Source organism: Aegilops tauschii, chromosome 3 (assembly GCF_002575655.3).
Source record: "Aegilops tauschii subsp. strangulata cultivar AL8/78 chromosome 3, Aet v6.0, whole genome shotgun sequence".
NCBI classification, from domain to species: Eukaryota; Viridiplantae; Streptophyta; class Magnoliopsida; order Poales; family Poaceae; genus Aegilops; species Aegilops tauschii.
Window position 1 is genome coordinate 609,732,840 of NC_053037.3, and position 18,196 is coordinate 609,751,035.

General features: G+C 43.9%; 1 protein-coding gene across 1 annotated transcript; it reads right to left on the reverse strand.

The window, feature by feature from the left end:
- Positions 1 to 6,784: 6,784 nt before the first annotated feature.
- LOC109763151 (cytochrome P450 71A1-like) lies at positions 6,785 to 7,177 on the reverse strand. The gene has a single exon (XM_020322006.2). The coding sequence runs from the start codon at positions 7,175 to 7,177 to the stop codon at positions 6,785 to 6,787; it is 393 nt and encodes a 130-aa protein (XP_020177595.2).
- Positions 7,178 to 18,196: the final 11,019 nt, after the last annotated feature.

Sequence of the window (18,196 nt, forward strand, 5' to 3'; positions counted from 1 at the left end):
TTTCATTGTCAACATAACAACCAAGAGATCTCGATATCTTCTATCCTACACACATTATAGGCGGTTCCACAACAGAATGGTAAAGTTTTTACTCCCCCACCACCAACAAGCACACTCCACGGCTGGTCCGAAACAACGGGTACCGTGCAACTAACAACAATCCTGGGGTAGTTTTGTTTGCAATTATTTTGATTTGCTTTGAGCATGGGACTGGGCATCCCGGTTACCGGCCATTTTTCTCGTGAATGATGAGCGGAGTCCACTCATCGTGAGAATAACCCACCTAGCATGGAAGATATAGATAGCCCTAGTTGATACATGAGCTATTCGAGCAAACAAAACAGAATTTCATTTGAAGGTTTAGATTTTGGCACATACAATTTTACTTGGAACGGCAGGTAAATACCGCATATAGGAAGGTATGGTGGACTCATATGGAATAACTTTGGGGTTTATGGAAGTGGATGCACAAGCAGTATTCCCGCTTAGTACAAGTGAAGGCTAGAAAGAGACTGGGAAGCGACCAACTAGAGAGCGACAACAGTCATGAACATGCATTAAGATTAATCAACAATGAGTGCGAGCATGAGTAGGATATAAATCACCATGAACATAAATATCGTGGAGGCTATGTTGATTTTCTTTCAACTACATGCGTGAACATGTGCCAATTCATGCCACTTGAATTGTTCAAAGGAGGATACGACCCTATCATACCACATCACAACCATTTTAATAGCATATTGGCACGCAAGATAAGCCATTATAAACTCTTAGCTAATCAAGCATGGCATGAGCAACTATAATCTCTAATTGTCATTGCAAACATGTTTCATTCATAATAGGCTGAATCAGGAACGATGAACTAATCATATTTACAAAAACAAGATAGGTCGAGTTCATACCAGCTTTTCTCATCTCAATCAGTCCATCATATATCGTCATTATTGCCTTTCACTCGCACGACCGAACGGTGTGAATAATAATAATAGTGCACGTACATTGGACTAAGCTGGAATCTGCAAGCATTTAATACAAAAGAGAAGACAAGGTAATATGGGCTCACGGTTAAATCAACAATAATGCATATGAGAGCCACTTAAAATTTTCATCATGGTCTTCTCCTTTCGACCACCAAAGAAAAGAAAAGAAACAAAACTATTTACATGGGAAAGCTCCCAACAAGCAAAAAGAAGAACGAGAAATCTTTTGAGGTTTTCTTCTAATTACTACTACTACTACAGGCATGGAAAGTAAACTAGCTAGAAGCTACAACTAATTTTTTTGGTTTTTCTTAAGGTTTTTCAAACACACAAGAAGAAGGCTTAGAAAAGAAAATAAACTAGCATGGATAGTACAATGAAAAAGTATGAGCACCAACAACTAGAATGAGTGTGTGAACATGAATGTAATGTCGGTGAGAAATACATACTCCCCCAAGTTTTGGCTTTTGGCCTAAGTTGGTCTATGCCCATGGATCGAAGCTGCTCTCTCCGGTGCATTGAGGAGGGTCCTCAGGGTTCGATTGTTTAGCGATATCCTCCGAATTCCACTGATAAACAGACTGTCGATAAGGGTCAAGTGGTGGCTCAGGCTCAGGCTCTGGGACTTGTGTCGGCCTCCAGTATGCATAAATGGCCTCGGGCGAGATGAGGTACGTGCCTGAAAAGATGTTAAACAAAGAAGGCGCAGGCAAGGTAATAGTGTCACAGCGAGTTTTATCAAATATCAAATTATAATTAAGCATCTTCTTCTTATTTTTAACAATAAAATCATGTGCTACCATTCTCTTATATTCTAGAAAAGCAGGGGGCAGCATCTTTTCCTCTTTCTCATAATGCCTAATAGGTATCTCAAAGTATTCAGAAAGGAGTGAAGCAAAGATGCCACCAAAGATGGGGCCCTTTGTACGGTTCAGGCTTAAACGTTTAGCAATAATAGCGCCTAAGCTAAAAGTTGTGTCACGAAACAGAGCATGGCGCAAAATAACAATATCAGGTGCACTAAGATTCCCACTATTCCCGCGACCGATTAATCATCTACTAGCAAATATCGCAAAGTAACGTAAACAGGAAAATGTATACTAGTAATTCTTGCATCTGAAACTCTCCGTGTTTCCCCTAAGGCAATTTTATCAATAAATTCATCCACATCTCTACGATGCGGTTCCTCAATGCTGCCCAAAAAGGGTATCTTGCAAACCCGACAAAATCATGGAGTGACATCTCCTTAACCTCATCATATAAACGAAACTCCACCGAAGGTGGTGATTTCTTAGCATGGAAAGAAAAGTTTTGCACGAAAATATTAGTGAGTAGAAGATACTGTTCGCGCTGGTCATGGAGGAAGTCAATGAGGCCAGCATTCTCTGCCAAGTAATAAAAATCATCATGAATTCCGGCAGCTCTCAAGAACTCGTTAAAAGGCCACTCACACGACTGAACCTCCGCGGTGCGAGGGAGATTGTATTTGGGCTTTTTATTCTCCTAATTCTGCTTATCCTGCGAGCTTCGACTCGAGGAGCCCCTCAACAATCTTTTTATCATTATTGTTCTCTGAAAAATTTCTGAAATTTTTAGTGTCTCAAAATAAAAGTGAACCAAACTCAATGAGATTGATAGCAACAACTCCTACAAGTTCCTATAGGCTATATCATGCATTAAAACTACTTTGGACCATATAAATTTAACATGCAAGCTCAAGAACAGGGTCACCTAGCAGCAAGAATTTGCAATAAATAAAGCACTAGAACGAAAACTAATTGGACCATTGGAGGAGTCACATACCGAAGAACAATCCCCCAGAAAAGTTTCGTGAATGGAGATTTGAGCAAGGAGTTCGAAAATGGCAGCAAGATGAGCTAGAACACGGGTTTGAGCAATGGGAGGATTTTTTTTTGGAGGAAGACGAAGTGAGTGGGTGCTGGAATAAGCGGAGAGGGGCCACGTGGGGCGCACGAGGCAGGGGGGCGCGCCCAGGAGGGTAGGGCGCGCCCTGTGCCCTCGTGGCCAAGTGGTGGCTCCCCCTGATGTGTTCTGAGTGCCAGATATTATTAAATATTCTAGAAAAAACACATATTTCATTTTCAGGACGTTTGGAGAACTTTTATTTTCGGGGTATTTTTTTATTACAAGGATAATTCAGAAAACAGACAGAAAATATTATTTTTGATTTATTTAATCTAAATAACAGAAAGTAAAAGGAGGGTAGAAAGAGTTGTGCTTTCTAACTTCATCCGTCTTGTGCTCATCAAAAGGAATCCTCTAACAAGGTTGATCAAGTCTTGTTAACAAACTCATTCCGAATAACACGAAACCGGAGAAATTTCAAATAACACTAGGTTACCTCAACGGGGATATGCACGTCCCCAACAATAAGAATATCATATGTTTTCTTAACAGTAGGAAGAGGGAATTCAAAACCTCCAACAGTAATCATTGAAAATTTACCAATAGAATTGATACTGTGGACTTGAGATTGTTTCCTCGGAAAGTGTACCGTATGTTGATTACCATTGACATGAAAAGTGACATTGCCTTTGTTGCAATCAATAACAGCCCCTACAGTATTCAAAAAGGGTCTACCAAGGATAATCGACATACTATCGTCCTCGGGAATATCAAGAATAACATAGTTAAAATAGTAACATTTGCAACCACAACAGGGACATCTTCACAAATACCGATAGGTATAGCAGTTGATTTATCAGCCATTTACAAAGATATTTCAGTAGGTGTCAACTCACTCAAATCAAGTCTACGGTATAAAGAGAGAGGCATAACACTAACACCGGCTCCAAGATCACATAAAGCAGTTTTAACATAGTTTCTTTTAATGGAGCATGGTATAGTTGGTACTCCTGGATCTCCTAATTTCTTTGGTATCCCACCTTTAAAAGTATAATTAGCAAGCATGGTGGAAATTTCAACTTCCGGCATCTTTCTTTTATTTGTGACAATATCTTTCATATACATAGCATACGGATTCATTTTAAGCATATCAATCAAACGCATACGCAAAAAGATAGGTCTAATCATTTCAGAAAAGCGCTCAAAATCCTCATCATCCTTTTTCTTGGATAGTTTAGGTGGAAAAGGCATGGGTTTCTGAACCCATGGTTCCCTTTCTTTACCGTGCGTCCTAGCAACAAAGTCTCTCTTATCATTACGTTGATTCTTTGATTGTGGCTTATCAAGATCAACAGCAGGTTCAATCTCTATATCATTGTTATTGCTAGGTTGAGCATCAACATGAACATCATTATTAACATTATCACTAGGTTCATGTTCATCACCAGATTGTGTTTCAGCATCAGAAATAGAAATATCATTGGGATTCTCAGGTGTGTCAACAACAGGTTCACTAGAAGCATGTAGAGTCCTATAATTTTTCTTTTTCTTGTTCTTAGAAGGACTAGGTGCATCATCATTAGTTGTCTGAGAATCTTGCTCAATTCTCTTAGGGTGGCCCTTAGGATACAAAGGTTCCTGAGTCATTTTACCCCCTCTAGTCATAAATCTAACAACATTATCATTTTTCTTATTATTTAATTCATTGAGAAAATCATTTTGTGCTTCAAGCACTTATTCTACTTGAGTGGTAACCATAGAAGCATGTTTACTAATAAGTTTAAGTTCACCTTTAACTCTAGACATATAATCACTCAAGTGTTCAACCATATAAATATTACGTTTCAATTGTCTACCAACATAAGCATTAAAGTTTTCTTGCTTAACAATAAAATTATCAAACTCCTCCAAGCATTGGGTAGCAGACTTGTTATGAGGAATATCACCTTCATCAAATCTATAGAGAGAATCTACCTTTACTACCTGTGTCGGGTTATCAAGACCATATAGTTCTTCAATAGGTGGTAAATTCTTAACATCTTCAGCTTTAATACCTTTTTCTTCCATAGATTTCTTTGCCTCTTGCATATCTTCTGGACTGAGAAATAGAATACCCCTCTTCTTCGGAGTTGGCTTAGGAGTTGGTTTAGTAAGTGTCCAATTATTATCACTACTCAACATATTATTCAATAGAAATTCAGCTTGCTCAACAGTTCTTTCCCTGGAAACACAACCAGCACAGCTATCCAGGTGGTCTCTAGAAGCATCGGTTAGTCCATTATAAAAGATATCAAGTATTTAATTTTTCTTGAGAGGATGATCAGGCAAATCATTAAGTAGTCGGAGAAGCCTCCCCCAAGCTTGTGGGAGACTCTCTTCTTCAATTTGCACAAAATTATATATTTCCCTTAAGGTAGCTTGTTTCTTATGAGCGGGGAAATCATATCCTGGGGACTACGCACACAACTAGGAGCAAGAGAATTAAACCATATTTTAGCATCACCCTTTAATGAGAACGGAAATAACTTGAGGTTATAGTAGTAACGAATTTTTTCCTCATTAGTGAATAGGGTGGCTATATGATTCAATTTAGTAAGATGTGCCACAACAGTTTCAGATTCATAGCCATAAAAAGGATCAGATTCAACCAAAGTAATTAACTCAGGATCAACAGAGAAATCATAATCCTTATCAGAAATGAAGATAGGTGAAGTAGCAAAAGCAGGGTCATATTTCATTCTAGCATTCAAAGATTTTTCTTTCAGTTTAGCTAACAGTTTCTTAAGATCATATCTATCTTTGCAAGCAAGAAGATCTGTAGCAGTTTCTTCATCCATAACATAACCCTCAGGTACATCAGGTAATTCATATCTAGGGGGAAAATCTTCATTATCACTTTCATCAATATTATTAGTTTCAATAATTTCATTCTCTCTAACCCTAGCAAGTTGTTCATCAAGAAATTCACCCAGTGGCACAGTATTATCAAGCATAGAAACAGTTTCATCATAAGCATCATGCATAGCAGAAGTGGCATCATCAATAACATGCGACCATTCAGAATCAATGGCAGGTGTAGGTCTCGCAAATTTACTCATAACAGAAGGTGAATCAAGTGCAGAGCTAGATGGCAGTTCCTTACCTCCCCTCGTAGTTAAGGGAAACATCTTGGTTCTTTCATCTTTCAAGTTCCTCATAGTGATCAACAGATATAAATCCCAAGTGACTCAAAGAATAGAGCTATGCTCCCCGACAACGGCGCCAGAAAATAGTCTTGATAACCCACAAGTATAGGGGATCGCAACAGTTTTCGAGGGTAGAGTATTCAACCCAAATTTATTGATTCGGCACAAGAGGAGCCAAAGAATATTCTTAAGTATCAGTAGTTGAGTTGTCAATTCAACCACACCTGAAAGACTTAATATCTGCAGCAAAGTATTTATTAGCAAAGTAGTATGGAGGTAACGGTAAGGTGGCAAAAGTAACATTAGCAGTTTTGTAGTAATTATAACAGTGGCAACGGTAAGGTAACTAAGCAAAGATCAATATGTGAAAAGCTCGTAGGCAATGGATCAATGATGGATAATTATGTCGGATGCGATTCATCATGCAACATTTATCTCTACTCGTAATGTCTCAGTCGGTACGTTGTTTCGTTCGCTCGTACCCTCCCCCTCCCATCGAACGACCGGCCACCCCTCAATCCCATCCCACTTCCACCGATTTTCTTTGATTTTTTATTAACCAAGACAATCCCCAAATAAACCCCACAAAGGCCAAACAATATTAACCGATGGCATCCTTTCCAAACAATATTGTCCTTTCCAAATAATACTTTCCATACACAACAGAAATCAAATATTATCTTGTCCTTTCCAAATAATACTTTCCATACACAACAGGAATCAAATATTATCCTTTCCAAATAATACTTTTCATACACAACAGGAATCAAATCGCCCGAGCACGATTCGCCCGTTCACGTCCTTGGCGAAGCCACTCAGGAGATCGCTCGACCGCACCACGACGCCGCCTTCATGTGCCTGCTGCTCCACTTTCCGGACAAGCTCGGCCACCTCCTCGCGCACGCCGCGGTAGGTGCGCACCCTGGCGGGGCTCAGCAGGTGGGGCACGACGATCGTGCACACACCACGCCAGTAGGCGCCGTGGGGAGCGAAGGCGATGTCCGTGCAGCCGTAGAGGAGCCGCCGCGGGATGGCGAGCGCGGGCCGGTTGGCGAAGGCGTGGTCCCGCAGCTGCAGCACCTCGCGCGCCACGTTCGCGGACGAGACAACCAGGGTGGGCAAGGGGCCGAGGCGGAGCAGCATGACGGGCCTGTGCGCCATGGCAAGCGGGTGCAGGGCATGGTGCGGGAGCTCGCCGGGCTGGTGGAGGTTGTCGACGACCGGGAGACCCCGCGGGGACGGCGGGAGGCGGTGCGCGGGAGGTTTTCTGGTTCGTGTTATGCTACGCACTAGCAGTAGTAGAATGCATGAGACGGCCAGGAGGACTAGCGTGGGCATGGTGAGTTCCGGGCAACCATGTATGGTATTTGTATTTTTGGCCTGTGCATGGTATTTGTATTTTTGGCATGGTTATACATGCATCTAAGTTTTGAGGGTTTATACAAACCATAGATGATCTAACGTATTGTGATTTTATTTTTTTGAGGAGTGTTGTGATTTCTAAATAATGCACTTTTGGGAGTTCTACATTCTGATATGCATATTAACTGTCAGTCATTTGAGGCTGCCCAACGGAAAGATGTGTGTTGCTTCTCATGCTCCTATTTTTCTACATTTTTTTGGGTCTTCTTGATAGATATATGTTTCAGAGAAAATGTTAGGGTCACAATAATAGAAAACGAGTTCATCTTGCCTAGGTTGCAGCTGATAAGTAAGAAGATAGATCTTCAGGTGAGGCATATTGTCCCTAGGAATTTGTTGGCCTCGAGGATTGTTCCAGGAAGCACTTCTGATGGCAACATAATGTTGGGCCTCGGGAACATGGTAAGATACTTATATCACCATTTTCATCCATGCAGACTTGTTTTTGTGATTCCTGTACTACCACTGATCCAGATATGATTTCTTATACTCATCCTTTAATCCTTCTTAAATTATAGTACTAAGGTGATTGTACTTTAAAAAGTGTCAAAACTTGTGCAGATAACCAGCAGAAATATATTGAAGCACATTGCTATCATCATCCACTCAGAGCCCGCCGGGCGACGCTTTGCAGCAATGGTGCACGCTGTCGGCACCATATGATAGCTATGGTAATCAACGATGGGAAAGACCCAGGGGTGGCGGGATCACCACCGGTGGGGTCATCGGGGAGAAGATGGAGGCAGATAAGAAAGGAACGGCTCGGCCGGGTGTGAAAAGGAGAACGAGAGAGATAGCAATGATGTGGTGCCGCACCACTGCTCTCCTACTGCTAGCTGAATTTTGATATTGTTTCTGCTATCTGAATTTCGCATATGCACGCGAGGTGTTTGATGCTGGCCAACGTCACGCCGGTTGCGAGGAGGATTTCATCGTTTGGGAATCTCCTGGGAGAGGTGCTGCCCTGCGAGGTAAGAGGCATCCCTCTCCATGTGCTCGACGGTCTATGTCCGGAAAGAATTTCATTATGCAAATAATTATTAATTTTCTACGAGAAAGTTACAACAATCTTTGTCCAGAAAGAATTTCATTCTGCAAATAATTCACACACTGTAGCATATACATCATTAAGGAATTATCTGCCATATAAACCAACACTACCGGTTTCATGTCACTTCACAAATGAGTAAACTAGATCTTGGGACTGCAGTAACATTGTATATCTGAGTGTGTATCCTAAATGTTGTCTAGGACATATGATAGAAAGACAATAGTTGCATGATGCAAGGATTAAAATCCTAGAAAACTTTCATTCTGCTTTGCTAACTTTTTAGCACTTATGTGGAATTCCGAAATGTAGCATTATTTTCTTGCAGTGTAAGTGTGTAACCGACGTCTATGGACCCGTCACAGGGTCATGCTGCATGTGGTTATGGCTGCATTGCATGGAAGGTGCGAATGGAGAGCTAAAAGCAGAAGCACACGAGATGATGTACGATACGAGGAATGATGGTAAAGTATGCAAGTGTGATGAAAGTGATGCCCGATCTGACCATTAGTATATTCTCATCAAGACTACTTGTAATTTCTACTCTGATATAGAATTTTTATTGTGAGGGGTGTTTGTCATGAAAAATGTGATCTCTGCATGATACAATGTTGCTAGAGTGAAGATTCTATGCAAAGAATGACGTTTAAGAAGGATGTAGTTAAAGGTAAACCTTGATTGAATATTTTAACTTTTCATGAGGATCTTTTCATGTAGAGAGACATAGAAGAACGTTTGTGGCAAGGAGCCACAAACGTGGCTACACGGGACACCATTTTACGTGGAGGTCGCCTCGGCACGAGAAATCGTCCTGGGATGGCTAGGTCAACGACGCGGCTCACCTGAGATAGAAATCGGCATGGATGTCACCCTCAACACCGGAAATCGTCCTTGAATGGCCACGGCCGGATCTCGCTGCTCACCGAATTCTTCTGGAAAAGATAACCGTACCCGGGAGTGGAGGGGGCGGGTGACATAGCGGTGGAGGGAATGGGAGGCGGAGTTGAGCATGGAGGGGAGGTGACAAGGACATGCCATGGCCGGGAGATATTGCGGCCGCGACCCGTGCGGGGAGAATGAGATGTGTGAGTGAGGACTTGCCGTGGGGTGAGAGAGTAAGAGGGGTGAAATAGTCAAGGCTTTGTAGGAAAAGGTGTAGTTTTTTTATAGGTAAAAGTTCGGAGCCGGTGCGCAGGCCGAACTTTCCGCCGGCTCGCGCGCCACGCTGGCTCACGCAACACGGAAACAACCACCCCCGCGTGAGACGCGTGTATATGGTGGGTCCCGCGTGACTTTTCCTCCTTTTCTTCCATCTCCATCCCATCACGGCTCTGCTCCTCCACAGCCCCCCCCCCAACGCTACTCGCAACCTCCATAAGCTTTATCACCGTTGGCGAGTGCTTGCTTGCGACGGCGCCCAACGCCGCCTCTCCTTCATGGCTGGTGAGCCCCTCTCCCATCCTCCTCCTCAATTCGTATCCCCGCTAGCTCCCCGAGGCCATGGCCGTCTACAACCCTCGGGTCTCAGCCACGGCCTCTGTCCAACTACGGCTTCGAGTCACCGCCAACAAAGCTACGTGAACCGTCTATCAGGGCGCAGCAACCAGAGCTGCAAGCCTGCAACCATGGCACACGCTGGACGGCAAGGACTGGGCGGCGCTGGTCCTTGAAAAAACTAATGTCACAGTTTTTTGCTACATGCTTCAACCGGCATAACATTTTGCTACAACCGGCATATCATTTACTACAGCCGGCGTCACGTTTTGCTAGAACACACAGCTGGCATCGCGGCTTTGCTACAACTAGCGTCGCTTTTTGTTATAGCTGGCATCACGTTTTGCTACATCCATCACAACTGAGACCCCGCGACGGCGATGACGACTTTTTTTCTGCAAGCGTCGTAGGTTTTTGCTACATCCGGTAGTGACTTTTGGTACATCCATTCTATTCTAGATGCAATGGCTGCTACCTGCAACCGCGAGCTACAACCGACAACGACGGTGACTGACTTTTTTGTTGCAACCGTTGTCTCCGTTCGCTACGGCCGTGCAATAGAAAGTGGCAACGGGTGGCCATGGGAGCTGCATGCTAGCAGCGACGGCTGACGTCGAGCTGCAACCGATGGCAACAAGAGCTGCATCTAGCGGAGATGCAACCGGCGGCTGGTGTTGCCAGAGCCGCGACCATTACCAGTGTGGGGGGTCTACAACCCACGGACGAAATTTTCCTGCATGCGTGGATCCGGCGAGAAACATGAGAGAAGACAGCGGCGACCGGTGGCGAGTGCGGCATCAAGCAGTGCGAGAGCGGAGGAGAGAGGGGGTACAGGTGAGGGGGCGGTTGCTGGCGGGCCAGGAGGCCGTCCATGCGACTGGGAGCAGCGCCTGCGCGGAGAGGAAGAAGGAGAGGTGGAAGTCAACGCACAGATCGGACGGCTGCTCGCTGGATCAGACGGCTGGGGCTCGACCGGCCGAACCGTTTGGGCCGGCGCGCTGGCGCCTAGCGTTGCCCTTTTTTTATATATACGGGAAATGCGGCCGTTGTCTTTTTTTCCTATATAGGAAAAGTTCGTGGACATTGGAGATGCCTTGTTTATGAAACAATGAGTTGAAATGCCCTATAAATATGATATGTTCTTGGACAACAATGTAAGATCAGTTGCTTTAACTTTGTACTTAATAATATAAAACATAAAATTGATATATTAAAATATGGAATATAGGTGATAAATGCTTACATATATTGTATGCATGCTCGAGATTATCTACGAGACAAAGCAGGTGAAAATGTATGTATTGTTAGCACGATCGTCAAATATTAAAACTCGCATTTAGTGAAATTACTCATTTGCTAAGGAATTCAACAATGCACTCAAAATAGCGCAACCCTGTATAATTTTGATATATCTAGATGGCAACGCGTATTCCCAATTGGTATTCCAATGAGCGGACTGGTTTTCCAATATATATTTAGGAGGCAGGCAAGGAGAATGAAGATGATGTCATGTCTTTTTGTGGTAGTGACTAATGAGTAAATAGAAAGGAAAAGTGATAAGAAAGATTATCCTGTCTTCCCACAATTTTGGTATGTATATAAAAGAACATTTGGTGTATATAGAAAAGCCGAGGGACTGCCTTTTGTTGGAGAAGATAAAAGATGACCACAACTTATGGTCTTGTGTTCATCTATGTTTCTCTCGCATCCACGCCCGTAGCAACACACAGGCATTCTACTAGTAACATAGGGTGACACAGAACGAGCTCCATTTCATCAATGTAATGTAGGCATGTATTCTGAATATAGCCATACGTGCTTATGGAAAAGAACTTGCATGACATCTTTTGTCCTACCCTCCCGTGGCAGCTGGGTCCTATTGGAAACTAAGGGATATTAAGGCCTCCTTTTGATATAGTACCGGACCAAAGCATTAACACTTAGTGAATACATGAACTCGTCAAACTACGGTCATCACCGGGAGTGGTCCTGATTATAGTCACTTCGGGGCTACCGGATCATAACACATAGTAGGTGACTAATGACTTGCAAGATAGGATCGAGAACTCACATATATTCATGAAAACATAATAGGTTCGGATCTGAATTCATGGCACTCGGGCCCTAGTGACAAGCATTAAGCATAGCAAAGTCATAGAAACATCAACTTCAGAACATAGTGGATACTAGGGATCAAACCCTAACAAAACTAACTTGATTACATGATAAATCTCATCCAACCCATCACCGTCCAGCAAGCCTACGATGGAATTACTCATGCACGGCGGTGAGCATCATGAAATTGGTGATGGAGCATGGTTGATGATGACGATGGCGACGGATACCCCTCTCCGGAGCCCCGAACGGACTCCAGATCAGCCCTCCCGAGAGAGTTTAGGGCTTGGCGGCGGCTTCGTATCGTAAAACGCGATGAATCCTTCTCTCTGATTTTTTTTCTCCCCGAACGTGAATATATGGAGTTGGAGTTGAGGTCGGTGGAGTCTCAGGGGGCCCACAAGACAGGGGGCGCGCCCAGGGGGTAGGGCGCGCCACCCACCCTCGTGGACAGGGTGTGGGCCCCCTAGTGCTGATTCTTTCGCCAATATTTTTTGTATATTCCAAAAATATTCTCCGTAAAGTTTCAGGTCATTCCGAGAACTTTTATTTCTGCACAAAAATAACACCATGGCAATTTTGCTGAACAGCGTCAGTCCGGGTTAGTTCCATTCAAATCATGCAAGTTAGAGTCCAAAACAAGGGCAGAAGTGTTTGGAAAAGTAGATACGTTGGAGACGTATCATATAGTTAGAAGGGAAACAAAAGTTGGACCAGGCGTTCCTATTCTTATATAGAAAAATAGAACAGACCTCTGTGTTTTCTTCAAAAAAATACATAAATTGGGCTGCCGATGTTTCAGGAAAAATAAAACCTCGGATGGAAGGTCCATAGGCCGGTCGATACTTGACGGCCCTTAAAAAAATACAAACCTACATGTCATGGGCTGCGCATGTTAAAAAAGAAAGCCTAGACGGGGTAGCCCAAAACCTAGCGGATACTTGCTGCCCCAGTGATAATAAATGATACTACCCGCCAGCTCCCGTTGTGAATTTATCTCCTACGTTGAAGCACCTAAAAAAATCTAACTATGTTGACAAACCCGTGGGCCCCAACGTTAGTATAGCATTAGGAGGAAGTTTTTTTCGATGAGGCACTTGCTTGCGTACGGGCATAGACCTGGTGGGTCCCGACTATCCGCCTCTCCACGTACAGTCCTCTCCAGATTCCTCTCGTTTGTTCAACATGTTCACAACGGCAGACAGCGGCGCCGCGACGAGCACACAAAGGCGCAGGAGGTGATCGGACCACCCAAGGCAGTGCCTTATTTGTAATGAAAGTACTGAACTAGCCTAGTGGCCAAGTGACACTACCCGACAGTTGTTCCGCCCGGGTTCGATTCCACCTGATGCAGGGAAAATATCTCCAAATTTTTTGCCTCTGCCATTATTGACATGTAGGTCCCCATTGTCATCTACGCACACCATGTCCAACACTTGCCAAAACTTCGTCCCTCGTTTACTCTGTTTTTCGCACACTCGACATTGTGTGGGCATTTTGGAAATAGCATATCTTTTTGACTGTGCATCATATGAAGATGTGCTATGCATGAATGTTGATCAGCATGATGTTAACTGGCTGGTAGTTCCATTTTCGGCCATGAATAAAACTTCCAACATGATGTTAACCCTGTTTCAAAAGGCCGTGTTAATATAAATGCTCTACCTCTGAAAGTTGCAGTATCTTATCTGAAACTGAACTTGCAGTTTCTTATCTGAAACTGAAACTTGCAGTTTCTTCTCTGAGAATCACATTGTCTGCACTTTTATACTCCTATGAAACTACATTTTTTGAAGTACTAAAAATAGATCTCTAGAATTCATAAAATACTTCATATGCTCAATACTGCAAATCTGAAATTCAAAAGACATTCATATCTGAAAGTACTCTCAAAATACACAACACAAAACACAATTCACAACCTGCAAATACTGATAAACCTAAGCTCCTCCTGACAATTCACAACCTGCCCGACTATTGGGCTGGCACCGCTAGTTGGTCCTTGTTTTCAAACCAAGACTGTATCTCCAACATCCTAGCTAGCTTCACAGTGTCGCCGTCTGCGATCCTCATGTTTCAGTTGTACTCCTCCATCGATCTACTTCTCCACAACACCTTCACTCGCCGGCGGTGGTTTTTGAATGGAAGAGGAGAGGAGCAGCGCTCGTTTTGGATTAGAACGGGAGAGGAGCGATGCTGGTTTTGGATTGGAACAGGAGAGGAGGGGCGGTGGTTTTGAAATGGAAGAGGAGAGGAGCGGCGCTGGATTTAGATTGGAACAGGAGAGGAGCGGCGGTGGTTTAAGAGGAGAGGAGCGGCGCTGTTCTTGGAAGTATTTTTTTGTTTGGCGTATTTTGGGTCAAAGTTTGACCACGTAGTGTATTCGACAAGCAAAATGTGAATGCATGTCACCAAAAATTGTATCATTTGGTTCGTATCTGGATGTACTTCCAAATTATATTATTTTTGCAACATATAACATATATTTTATTTATGAAAATCATGGTCAATTATGACCCAGAATAAAAGGAAGACTAGTTAATGTGGGGTCGCTTTCTTAATTGAAGGGTAAATTGATTTTGATTTTGATCCAGTCACAGCGCGCCGACCCTCTCATCGAATCCCAAATCGCTGCCACATGCTCCTCTCCCTCTTCTCCATTGCAAAACCACCTCCTCTCCTCTCCATCATCTCCATTCCAAAACCACCGTCTCGCCTCTCCCTCTTGTCCATTGCAAAACCACCTCCTCTCTCCTCGTACGAGGATCCCCTGACGTAGCCCATCTTGCCATTGAGACACTGACACATGGGTCCCACCAAGCGCGGGGCCCACCTGTCAGCGACCGAAAGGCAGGAAAACCTCTCCTCTCCATCATCTCCATTCCAAAACCACCATCTCGCCTCTCCCTCTTCTCCATTTCAAAACCACCCCCTCTCCTCTCCATCATCTCCATTCCAAAACCACCATCTCACCTCTCCCTCTTCTCTATTGCATGACCACCGTCTCTCCTCCCATCTTCCAAAGCTAGCACCGGACCACTCAGAAGGACATCTATGGAGAGGATGCAGTAGCGAATCAGGCAGATCGCCAGCGGCGACTAGGAAAAGTTAGCCAGGTTGAAGGAGATCCTTACTTGGTTAGACAATGAGTGGGAGATTTCGAGGACGGTGAGGGCCATGTGGCAATGTATGCGAAATAGCGAGACGGTGGCGATGTACTCCTCGGCGGCAGTCACGCCGTAGTCCTTCGAGATCATCGAGTATCTCCTCTGGGCGATGGAGCAGAAAGATTCGTCCGAGGCGAAAGTCATGCGGAGGTGGTGGGCGTACAGGTCGAAGGTCGAGCACCCAGAGGATAACGAATCAATCAAGTACGGTGTGCCGTTCGTGAGGGTGTAGAGCCAGCCAGAGGGACAGGAGTATTCGTTCTCCCACCGCAAGAGGAGGCCGGATGGCGCGACATCGCTTCCCCGCCACTCTCCACGGTTCCCTCGATGCTCGCCTCATTTCAACGGCGTCGTTAGGGTTTAAGGTAAGCTTCGCACTAACCTAATCTTCCATCTGCTCATGTTTACGATCAGTGTGACAACTAATAAAATCAAGCTTACAATCAGTCTTCGAGTACTACGCCAATCACCCTAAAATAGCTCTGGACCTTTGGCTTAAAGTTGTGACACTGTGTACAAATAAAGAAAAATAGATTGGTTCTTCTTTCAATAAAGTCTAAGCTACTAGTATTTGGTTAGAGGATTTGCTGCCGAGAAAGATCCGTCCACAGTGAGCGTCACAGATCCCACTGATGGTGGTGGGTGCCAATGCTTAGATGGATCAGGGTTGGTGTCGGTAATTTTTACTTGAAACCTCGCACTCTGCATATATGCCGGTTCCATCCGTACATGTGTGCAGTTCCACCAAAATGCAGCTGAATAACCCTGTTTGCACAGATAATTAAAAGGCGTGATTACATTATAGTGGCACTAGTTGATGAAACGTACACTAATAAATAGAAGAAAACATTGTGCTAGTATCATAGTATGCCATGCTGCGAGGGCGAGATAGGCCCTGCGACGCCTCATACTGGAAATCAACCCAAGTCCCCCCGATACACCTTCTGCCAGTGATGAACATCAGTGTACAGCGGTAGTACAAGGAGGGGCCTTGAGACATTCCAATATCTATTTTTGTGCAAATCAACTAAAATTAAGCACCCTAGTTTGCAGAAACGCTTAAACATTAACAATGGGACTAGTTGATGAAACATATACTAAAAAAGAGAAGCACTTTCTTTATCTACATTGGAAATGAAATGATAGAGAGACACTCGCTCTATTTTAACTGTATTATTACTTCATTATCAGTGGCACTAGGGTCGAGCAGGTGACAAACAAGGTGTATCGTGCGTCGCAAGGATGGAGGCCAGGGGTGCTTAGACTGGGAAGGTGAAGCTGGCTCTTTCAGTCCCTATCTTCCCCTCTGATGTTTCTGTGGTAGCATTTGGGTTGTAATCCAAACTTGGTCGAGCGGATGTTGTGTCCCGCTACCTGCCTAGCTTATGTGGCGAACTTGTCTCCTGCTAGTACTTAGTCCATTGTAGTAGTAGTTGCATAATTGCCCATTTACACTGAGATGTTGTCAGATAATGGTTCTCTATGGTTGGGTTTCTTTAATGAAATCGGAGGAAACCCCCTCTTTCGATATATAAAAAAAAATCAGTGCCACTAGCGGTGGAAAAACATTGCCTCAAATTAATAGTGCCACTAGATTAAGGTGCAAAATAAAAACATTACTGCTTTATCATGGCAATGCCAAAACAGTAGCACAAGAGCAGACTCAACATGCAGGATCTTTGGCAAACGGTCAGACCAAAAAGGAACATACCTCATGATGGGAAACATGTATGCAGTCAACAAACTCGTAGTAGGGATGACACCAGTCACCAACATGGATGATTCAATTCATGGGACCTGTTGGTGCAGTTCACCTAAAATGAAGCAATGTCCCATGAGCTAGCAGCTTCTTCTTCATTTTTTAAGAAAAGGGCTCCAACCCCGGTTCCATTTCCATCAGAAACGAAACCCACAGAGCTTCTTCTTCATTAGTTGCAATAAAATTGAGCAACATCAAGGTTGGTTGTGAAGCTCCTGGAATGTTCAACTATAATTTGGATATCATTTGTCCAGTTCAACTAAGATCAAGCGTGAAATGTATGTCTCTGTTTGCACAAAAAAGGTGGAAAGGAGGGTGACAAACAAGTGATGAAACATACATCAAATGAAAAGAAGCATGTTCCTTATCTGAATGGCAATCCTACAAGGACAGTAGCAATTTCTAAAGCAGCAGCATTGCTAGATATTAGTGTGCGCATTAGGATTAACTATGACAACCGTTAAATACAACATTACTTTAGTGGTGCCATTGCTTCATTTTACCAGCAACATTGGTTTAACGTGTCCTTACTTTTAGCAGTGCGACTGCTACATTTGACCAGTGGCATTACATAAGAGTGGCTCGGGGCAACAAACATCAGAACAGGATATCTGGGTTGGTCCCATTTTTGTTCGGTATAGCCACCTTATACTGTGTGAGGCTAGCAAATCTAGTGCTGGACTTACTCTGTTGACTTGTCCCCCAGTCCCCACTTTCTTTCCTTTTTCAACCAATAGATCGGGTTTATATTGAGTTTGTACTGCGTTTCCCTTTATTTCCCTATTAGACCTAGAGACCAGTTGGATAGCCAGTCTCTGCTACTTTTCGCCCCCATTATTTCCTCTTTCGACCAAGTCCTAGATTCAGGTAACAAATCTTCCCCCACCCCCACCCCCTTTCTTCCTTGTTTGAACCAAGTAGTACTAGATTCGAGTGTATGAACTAGTTTTACCTCTTAACAGTAAAAAGATACAACTGCAGCGACGTCAGGATCTTGGAAAGTAGAGCAAGGCCGGTTTCGAAGTAAGTTATACCTGAGGGTCGCCGGGATGCCGGATCTGCGCACACTACGGCAGCGAGGAAGAAGGGGTCGGAGGCCCTACCTAGCCAGCGGTGCTTGGGAGAGAACAGCAAGGCACGCTGATCGGGATGCGCCG

What these genes read in the sequence shown, in the direction of transcription:
- LOC109763151 (XM_020322006.2), bottom strand. Translation starts at nt 7,177, where the DNA reads ATGCTGCTCCGCCTCGGCCCCTTGCCCACCCTGGTTGTCTCGTCCGCG.